The sequence below is a fragment of the Patagioenas fasciata genome, chromosome 1, assembly GCF_037038585.1.
Source record: "Patagioenas fasciata isolate bPatFas1 chromosome 1, bPatFas1.hap1, whole genome shotgun sequence".
In the NCBI taxonomy this organism is placed as follows: Eukaryota; Metazoa; Chordata; class Aves; order Columbiformes; family Columbidae; genus Patagioenas; species Patagioenas fasciata.
This window is the reverse complement of record NC_092520.1, coordinates 43,757,530-43,767,592: the sequence shown is the minus strand read 5'-3', so window position 1 is coordinate 43,767,592 and position 10,063 is coordinate 43,757,530. Positions and strand designations below refer to the sequence as shown.

The 10,063-nt window shown below is 44.4% G+C and overlaps 1 protein-coding gene across 6 annotated transcripts in view; it reads left to right on the top strand.

Annotated features, from left to right (window-relative positions):
• The first annotated feature begins 239 nt into the window (after positions 1-239).
• Positions 240-10,063, top strand: part of DACH1 (dachshund family transcription factor 1) — a 366,620-nt gene continuing 356,796 nt past the window's right edge. For all 6 annotated transcript variants that reach the window (XM_065832261.2, XM_065832347.2, XM_065832180.2 and 3 more), the window contains exon 1: positions 240-1,088. In XM_065832261.2, the coding sequence (XP_065688333.1) occupies positions 370-1,088 (719 nt within the window). In that variant the 5' untranslated portion in view covers positions 240-369. The remainder of the gene's footprint in view (positions 1,089-10,063) is intronic.

Genomic DNA, 10,063 nt, shown 5'->3' with positions numbered 1-10,063 from the left:
TCAAACCTCCTCCTTTTCACCTTCGTCTTTAACGTGGTGCTAGAGCAAGGACCACAAAAAGAAACTGCCCTCCCCCTCCCCTCGGCCCCAGCCCCGCCGCCCGGAGCGGACTTCTCCTCCTCCTCCTCCTCCTCCGTCCCCACTTGCGGGACACTTTGTGCGTTTCTCTCTCTCACTCTGCCCCCTGCTCTCTCGCTCGCCGCAGCACCTGATCCGGGGTTATCCCCCCCTTCTTCTCCCCCCTCCTCCCTTCTCTCCTTTCCTTTTTTTTTTTTTTTACATTTTTTTTTTTAATTTTCCCCTTTCCCCTGCGTGTGTGTGTGGGAACTTTCCCCCCCTCCCCCTGCCCCCTCCGCCGTATATGTGACCATGGCCGTACCGGCTGCTTTGATCCCTCCGACCCAGCTGGTCCCCCCTCAGCCTCCGGTCTCAACTTCTGCCGCCTGCACCACCACCACCACCACCTCCTCGTCGGCCACCTCCTCTCCGTCTCCGTCCATCGCTCCCCCGCCGGCCGCTTCGGGGACAAACCTATTCCGGCCGGAGCCCATCGCAGCGGCGGCAGCGGCGGCCACAGTCACCTCCACCACCAGCGGCGGTAACGGCAGCAGCGGCGGCAGCGGCGGCGGCAGCCCCAGCCTGGGCACCGGCGGCGGCGGCGGCAGCAGCAGCGGCGGCGGCGGCGGCAACGGCGGCACCTCCACTCCCAATGCCAGCGCGGCCAGCGCGGCCAGCAGCTTACCCGGCAAGCCCGTATACTCGACCCCGTCCCCGGTGGAGAACACCCCCCAGAATAACGAGTGCAAGATGGTGGATCTGAGGGGGGCCAAAGTGGCCTCCTTCACCGTGGAGGGCTGCGAGCTCATCTGTCTGCCCCAGGCTTTCGACCTCTTCTTGAAGCACTTGGTGGGGGGCTTGCACACGGTCTACACCAAGCTGAAGCGGCTGGAGATCACGCCCGTGGTCTGCAACGTGGAGCAGGTCCGCATCCTGAGGGGGCTGGGGGCCATCCAGCCCGGGGTCAACCGCTGCAAACTCATCTCCAGGAAGGATTTCGAGACCCTCTACAACGACTGCACCAACGCCAGGTAACCGCCGCCAGGCACACGCACACACCGCCGCCCCCCCCGCCCCGCTCCCCGCCGCCGCCCCCGTCCCACCCCCGCGCGGTGCGGCCCGGGCGGGCGCTGCGCCGCTTCCCGCTGGCACCGCGCGGGCCCGGGGGGGCGGCCCGAGCCCTGCGGCCACATGCGCTCGCCCCCTCCCTCACTCCCTCCCTCTTGCTGCCCCGGCAGCCAGCCGGCCTTCTCCGCAGCGGGCCGCGCCGCTTCTTGCTCGGACGGAGGGAGAGAGGAAGGAGAAGGGGCGTTTCTGCCCCTCTCCCTCCGTGTCGTGCAAGTGTCGCCTTGTCATTGTCCCCGTCTCTATCCCTGGCACGGGCGCTGCTTACGCGGGGGGCGGAGGGCCAGTGAAGGATGGGGCAGCGGGGGCCAAAAAGTGCTTTCTGACCGCTCCCCCACCCCCCCAAGTTTGTCCCTGGATGTATCTTCAAAACGGGCAACACTGGGAAAAAACTGCCTGAAGGGTGAACAGGAGTGGGCGGGGAGCGGTCCTGGGCGGGGGGGGGGGAGGGGGTGTACACAGACACTCGGGTTTCGCGTAAATGGGATGGGGCGCGGAGCTGCCTCCCGGGCGGAGGGCCCTATCCGGGGTGGATGGAAGCCACTGGGCCATCAGCTGCTGTCATATATCCGACGGGGCACGTGCACTTTTTGTATAGGTCTATGAGGCAGTTGCCACATGGCGACCGGGGAGGGGGGAACGGGAGGGCGGGAAGACGCCGAGGAGGAGGTGGTGGCTGCTATTGCTCTGGGGTAGCGGGGAGAGGTGCCAGGCGGCCGGGCTGGCCTGCTCCCCCGTGGCGGGGGTCGGTTCCCGAGGAGCAGGTGCGAACAGCTCCCGGCCCCCGCCAGCCGGGAGGAGGCGAAGGGGGCAGCCGGGAGCGCGGAAGCGATTTGGCAAGGCTGAATCATGTTACCGCACAGAATAACGCGGGCGCGGTGGCGAGGATGGCGCCGGGGGCGGGAGGGCAGCGGTTTGGCTGCGGGCGGTGCGCGGGTACCGCCGCGCTCCCCTGCCCGCTCACCCCGCCGGTCGTGGCGGGGGACGCGGAAGAGAGATGAAGCCCCAAACTTGGCACAACCGGAGAAGGGGTGCTGGGGGGTAACGGAGCTGGAGTAGGAGCTGGCAAAAGGGAAATTCCGGCTGCAATAGCCGCCTGCTTTGCAGCGGAGGGTGGAAGCGTGGGGCTGTTATCTCTCAATCTGTAGGTTACAGGGCTGAATCTGCTTGATAAGGAGAAGAGATCGCATAACTGCCGTGACCCCGAGATCAGAGCGGTCGGAAGCGCCTCCATTCCCGGGGGCTCCCCCTCCCTGGGGCGGCTGGTGGAGGGCTCAGGTTCTGCCGCGCTGGAGGGGCGGTGGGAACTTCAGAGGGAGCGCAGGCTCGGCAGTAGTCAAAGTCCCGATCCTACTTTCTATATACGCAAATAAACAGAGCGGGCTCGTTTCACTTTCCCATTGTCAGATCTCAAGGTGCAGCAACAGCCAACACGTGGGGAATTAACCCCATGCGATGCCGCTCTCCTGCCCTTCCCCGGTGGCGGGGGGTGCGGCATTCCCTCCTTTCCCTTTGGCTGAGGTAGCTGAGGGTAGTTGGAACTAATTCATTAGCATAGAGCCAGGCGAAGCAAAGCAAGCACTCTGCAGTAGCTGTTGCCGGACGGATTGTTGAAGTTCCTGAATATTCAGGGCAGCAGGACAAAACAGCCTGGAATAACTTCCAAGCGCTGACATAACTGTAGCTGCTCGGGTAACTGCTGTTGTTTCATGTGGAATCAACATGAATATTAATAGCTGCTCTTAGACTTTTTTTTTTTTTTTCAAATGTGTGTGTGGCATTTAACTTGTAACAACTCTGCACGACTTCCAAGGTTTGGTCCTTAAAATAAACTCATGGAAGTTTTATTTTGCTACAGTTATACTGTGTGAACTGTAATTTGAACATGTGAGATTTAAAAAAAGCAAAACTTTTTTTTTCTTTTTTTTTTTTTTTTTTTAGGGAGGGGGAAAAGTAATGAGGACACCAATTCCTGGACTTGGCAGGGCTATAAAAGGGTTTGGCAGCCTGGTTGTAACATGGGTTGATTATGTCAACAGCACAGAATCGGCCGTGTTTCAGCTGTTTCTGAGGTCTGCTGTGTTGCCATCCAGCATAGTAGAAATTACAGTAGTGGGTTCAGAAGTGGATAGGATTTGACCCTTAAAAAGCCTAATTGTAGTAGACTTATTTATACATCCATTAAGCAACTAGCTTAATGGAAAGGATATACAATAGGTATGCAAAATGTATTATTACAGTATAGACGAATAAAGCAAAGTGGGTCAGTGAGTTTTGGTCAAAATGGGTGATATCATCAGAAGATAAAGCTGTACTTACTTGTGGGTTTCTCTTCCAATACATTTCATTCTGATTCTTCTTTGCTTACAAATTAATTATTTTTAATTATTTCTGACGTTATAGTGATTATACAGGATATTTTGATCTACTCGGTTTAGTGATTTGAGCGACCTTTCGAGACTCTCAGCTACTGCACACTTTAGCCGGGTGATGTCTTTTTGTATCCTGGATGGACACTTAACTGTTGAGATGGAAGCTGTGAGAGCCAACCCCATCCTCACGGCTAAATTGTTATACTCATCAGATTCAAAAATTTCGAACCAGCATCTTATCACTGTTATATTTGTCTCATAATCAGCTGATGCACTCGAGTACGCTAATCCCTCTTTGGAAAGCTTCATCAAGGTTAATACGTTATTTAATCAAAAAAGGCATCCAAATAAAGCCATTACTTCGTTGTTCTTTAAATGGATTGAATCTTTAGTTGCCAGTTGCTGTGAAAATAATTTGTAATAACTTATTTTGAGATGGAAAAGTTTTAGATGTGTTTCACCAAAATGATACATTTTATCTGTGATATTGCTGTTTAAAAAAATCAATAAAACAAAAATCAATAAAACACCAAGGGATTTTCTATTGAATGCTTAATGTGGAGGTCTGTAAAGTGAATTGGTTTCTGTGTTTATTTGTGATACTCCTAATAATAACATGATACTAAAGGACCTTTTTCTAAATTAGGCTTCTGTATCAGTTCACTGGAAAAATAAGCTTCCGTTATGGAAGATGACTTTTCTTTTCTGGTCATACTGACCTTTGCTTTTATTTTCCTCATAAAAAACACTGGTCGCCAAACAGGAATCCAGGAAATAGCAAACTGTGCATTTAGCTTACATTCCGATTAAATGGTTTGACATTAATGGGATGCTAGAAAGCCATATGCCAAACAAATAGGGGAAGGATAAAGGCAAAACATGGAAAACATTTAAAGCTACTAGATGCCAATCGAGTCAGGTTTCTTGAATGTGTGTGTGAAGGAGAGTAGCGAACTGTGCACTGGATGTCACCTGCCTAGGATTAATGACCTGGAAGCTATTGATCTCAGATTGTTTCTGGTCTCTTGTGTTTCAAGCACTTGTCGTGGAATTTTACTATGCTGGGTCCCTTCGTGGAGTTTTCCCACGTACATAGCCTGGCTTTGGATCGTGCCCACCCAAGTAAAGACTAAAAGCGTGTGCCTTCTTCTGACCTTCCTCCTGTGGCCAGGATATGTTAATCTTTTCTGACATTTGAGGATGATTTTGAATGAGTGCATTGACATTCATACGTAAAGCGGGGAATTATTTGCACACTTTCGGAGGTATTTACAAATTTTGGAAAACAAACTAATTGATTTTTTTACTATACAGGGGAAGGACGCTGAACATGAAACAATTCTTTTCAAAGCCTGTCTTACATGGCAGTTATTAAGTCTCTGATAGTTCCTGCTCCTCTCAAATTATGTGGACCTAGCACATCCCTGTTTACTGAATACTGCAAGCTTGCATAGTTGTTTTTTATTTTTTTGTTTGTTTTAATTAAAGGAGTATCTCACCCAGATAGGTTAATATAGATCCTAGATATTGCAAATGAACAGGCCAGCAAGTGCAGCTGGAAGGAATGTCAAATATATAGTATCTGTGGTTTGTATTGATGACCTTCCTTCTTGCCACAGATTACTAAAATATAATCAGCAGAAATATGGTGGGTTTTACAAGCAAAGACGACTTCTGGAAGGTCAGAGAATAAATTGTAGTGACTATAAAGAGGGAGTAACATGTTTGGAGGTGGCTTCCTCGGACTTAAAAAACCTGAAAGGCTCCAGGTGCTTGCAAAAACAGAACTTCAACATCCATCTTATGATATTTATTTATCGGTAAATATTCTGAATTAGAAGCCAAGGTCTTTGAACCAAACTTACTACAACACAACAGGCTATTTATGCCTTTAACCTGGCACTTAGTCCCTGGCAGTGTCTGGTGCTTGAGGAGGGGAACACTTCTCCCCGGTGCAGGTTTGCTGCCCGTCGTGCAGCACCGCTCGTGCGGCTCCTGTGAGGGGCTGCCAGGGGTGGGCATGGCGACATTTTTTCCTGGTTGCTTCACATGATTTTCTTGAAGTATTCAATTTGATTACCTCCTCCTTTATCTTGCAGCTGTGAATATTGTTATTATTTTTTTTTAATTATGAAAATCTTTCACTGGTTACTGTAGTTTATATAAAAATGCACAGTTTTGTTGTCAGTTTTCTATCAGCTTTCCTTACCAAAATGGACTGTGTGAAAGCAAACCACTGCTCTCTCTGTCCAAATGCTCAGTTTGATGTTAGGCCTCTGCTCTCTTGCTGGAGCTGCAGGCACGATGCTGGTGGCTGGTGGTCCCCCCAGGAAGGCCAGGACCCCACATCCTACTGCGTCCCACTGTCTATCCCCATGGGCCGGTGCTTGGGGGCCGCTGCGCCCACCCATGTCTGCTTCTCTGTCACTCCACAGCACCGTAAACCAAAATGCACTTGGAGTAATCTTACTTAATACTTGTCTGCCTCATATTTTGTAACCTGGAGTGTGTTCCGAACGTTTGTTGGAAACGATAATTTTGTTTGACTGCCATTTAGTATTTCTTCTGTTTTCTCCTGTTACTAGATTTTTCCAGCCGGCTGTTTTTGCCTATTGCTGCAATTCATCATCTAAAGTGAATTGCGTATGAAGCAGAGAATTGTCATACACTGGATTGAATTTTAATATTTCCCTTTTGAACTAGATCATAGATATATTAAATTATCTCTGCTGGTCTGATACAGGTAAATCTCTTCCAGCGTTGCCAGTTTTGCCTCTTCGTGGAGGAGCTGTACAAGTTTAGCTGTAAAAATTCATTTCTGCCTGCAGGATAGCAGAGGAAGCAGTCAGAAACTACTGAGTTTTATCAAAATTGTATGAGCCAGCGAACCGAGAGTCCGAAACAACCACGATGCCTGTCTGTTTTTAAGCAACAGGACTGGATTTACATCCTCTTTGTTCTTTTATCAGTTAAATATGTTTTGTTTTAAAAATAACGTTTGGGGCATCTGCTTTGCGTTATGAGTTAATTCCATTCATTGTTTTAAAATAGTTATTAACCTTTTGCAAATTATATAGTGTACATGAACAGTAATTTTTTCAATAATCTTTAAATGTGCATACTGTAACAGCGCCATAATGTGGACTGACATAATATGAATTGACAGTAAATTTTTAGTTGCCTAAATACGTATTTAAATGATAGAGCTGAAGAGTCATCTGCAAAAAGCTATTATGATCCAGGGAGTTAATTCATATATAGATAATTTCTCCAGTGTGCATTAAGGAAGAATTCTTCTTTTTCCATTATCATTTAAATGATTTTTTAAAATTCTGAAACATAAACCAAAAATCTTTATATTTAGAATCGAGGTATGTCTGTGATTTGAAATTATAAAATCCAGGTTGCTTTGAGAAGTAACTTTGTTCTTAACCCACTATGTTCTGCTTATTTTTCTCATACTGTGCTCAGCCAGGGGGATCTCCTAACAAGTGCTGATGTTTCATTTCTTAAGCAGGACAGACTACTGAAGTGTAATCTATCGAATACGGAATTTTAGCATTAACTATGGACTGTTTAAAACTTTTTTTTATTATTATTTTTTTTAGTGGAAGGAAAAGAAAAAGGTAGTAGCATGTTTTCCATAGCATAAAGTAGAAAAATGCTGTCACTGAATTTTGTGAGAGGAAGGATCAGCTTTTGACCATACAGTTAAGTCCCAGTTTGGGATTCTTCACTCTAAATCACTGATAGCGATGAGCCGGGAAACTACACCAGGGAAGGATAGCTCTGTAAAGATTGTAAACTCGCATTATCTCCTGCGAATTTTCATTGATCTCTTTTAGAGATGGGATATTGGACTGAAAGGAGCCTGAGCGGCAGTTCAGATGCGTTCACTAAAACTGATGAAGCTGCTTGCATGAATTGTGATGGAGGAAGTGGATCACAGCATATATTTCGGTTCACATTGATTTAAATATTGTTCTGTGATAACTGCATTTAGAGTCGACCTCCTGCGGCAGGTGTGTGAACATTCATGATACAATTTGTAAGATTGTATGGGAAGATGCTTTAAGTTGTATGTATCCAGACAGTTTTTTGGGAATAAACAAAAACTTTCTAAAATAGTCTAAACCTGGTTTTTAATATTCTTAACACTATTATGTAGATGTAATAAAACAGTTTAAGGCTTTTTTTATTATGCACCTCTGAGAATATTTCTGTGGGCAACACCTACCTAACTTTCTGTTCATTCATCTGTTTAAAAGTACCCTGTTTGCTCCAAGACTAATTTACTGTAGATGTTTTCTTTGCATCTCGTATACTATGCATCTTCCTTGTGAAGAAGAAAGTTACTTCAGTATGAAAAATAACAGATAGTTTTTTGTTAAAAATATTAGACAGTGGGATTTCATGTCCATTGAAAGGCTGAAGTTAGCCATAGTCCAGAAACAGTGGAGGAGGTATCATTAAAATTTCCTGGCGTGCCTTGCCACGCCACACTAACTGGATGCTTTTTTCCATTAAAATGAGAAGACCTCTTGGTCATTAAATTTTATTTGTCCATAGAATTTACAAAATTATTCTCTGAATTAGCCAAATGGCTAAATGCTGCTTAAATTCCTTTTGATCCAAAATAAGTTCAGGTTCAAGCTAAGCTTTCACACAAGTTTTCCTATTCACATTACAATTTTATATGATATTAAAAATATTGGAAAAAAATACATCTTGTCTATTAGACATGTATTTTTATTGTTTAATTTGTTCCTTAGATTGCATGACTGACTGAAAGGGCTATACGTAGGTGTGCGTACAGACTACCTGGCTGAGAAAATAACACTGACACACCGGAATGGGAGGGGGCTGGGCAGAAGGGGGAAGAAGGGGAATACCTGGGGCTGCTGCAAACATTTTAGAATAATTGACAGCTAAAATATATTTGTAGCATGACAACGTCGTGATTGAAGTTCATAACTCTAAGTAACATTCATGCTAGAGCACTTGTTAATGACACTGTACTAAGAACAGGTAATAGTTATGTTGTTCCCATACTTCTGAATTATTTCTTATTTGGTTAATAAAGACCTAGATCATGACTTTATGTGTGCAACAGAAAAAAGCTGCTTACAGGTTATAGGTACTGTATTTTGAAAAGAAGTACAAACGGTGCATTACATTTTTATTGGTGATAGATCTAGTCAGGGCTTATTAGTAGTTTGAGCACTCTTTTGAAAACACTGCTAAAGCTATTATTTTTTAAGTGATACTTTTCCAAATGTATTAAAAATATAAACTTAATATTTTAATTGGTTTTATAATGTGTTTTAATGGATGCAAGTGCTGTCCGTCCTTAAGAAACATATAATTTGTTTCCAGTCTCCTAGTCTGCTGTAAAAACCTTTCTTTGTTGCAGAAGGTCACCTGTAGGACTTTGCTATTTACATTAAAATAAAAATGCTGTGCTTTTAAACCTTATGCTTAACTTTAAGAATGTGGATAGTCCTGTTGCTTTCAATAGCCTACATACATCTTTTAAACCCAGCATACGCAAAATATATTTGGAAGTGCTTTAAAAGAATCAGCTGACATCTTTGGTAGGAAGCTGTCTTACTGTATACTTTCTTGCATCCATAGGGACAGTTTGAAAACATTGAAAAAATGCTTTAGATTAGCGTCCTGTAAATTAACACTTGTTGCATGAAATAGATTTGTGATGCATTTTTTTATGTTTTTGTGAGTATTGTCTTTTTTTGTATTAATTAATTTTAGGAAATCAGAGCAGCTTCTTGACAGGAATGAGAATCAGAATTTGGTATAACCCGTGGCTTCATACCCCCTGCTGGGATTTTTCGTGTTCATTTTTGCAGAACAGGAGCAGCCTATCTCTTTCTGAAGGCAATGGGCACTTCCAAGATGCGTGCCATACCTGTCACTTTTCACATTTTAATTCTGATATTCACTGATAGTTTGGTGGGAAGGAAGTTAAACCATTTTCCAATTGTTTTCTGTTTCCTTAAATTTCTGCTTAAAAGCTTAAAAAAAGAGGGGGAAGGAAAATACCTCAGGCGGTATTAAGTGTATACTAAGTACTGATACAAGTGAAAAGTCATATGTTCTCTTTTTAATATATTTTCCTCTTAGCTTGTTAGAACCGTTCTCACAGTGTAGATGATACATAGGACTTCATAATGTCTCTGTGTTTGTATCTACCACTAACGACTAATGCCACAATTCTGTTGCAAATTTTGTTGTATACTGTTCTAATTCAATGCAGAATCAGGTTTGTTTTTTGGTTGTCTGTTGTTTTTCTTTTTTTTTTTTTTTTCTTTTTTTTTAATTATTTTTTTTTGTTTCTGATACTCATAGCTTTTAACAGGCCAGGTTAAAAAATAAACACGGAATGCTAATAAGTTATTTTGTCTTACATTGTTTGGTATAGTAGATGGCTTATGATTCTACTGATCCTGTTAAAAAATAATTTGCTGCTGAAATACCATGTTAAAAATAAA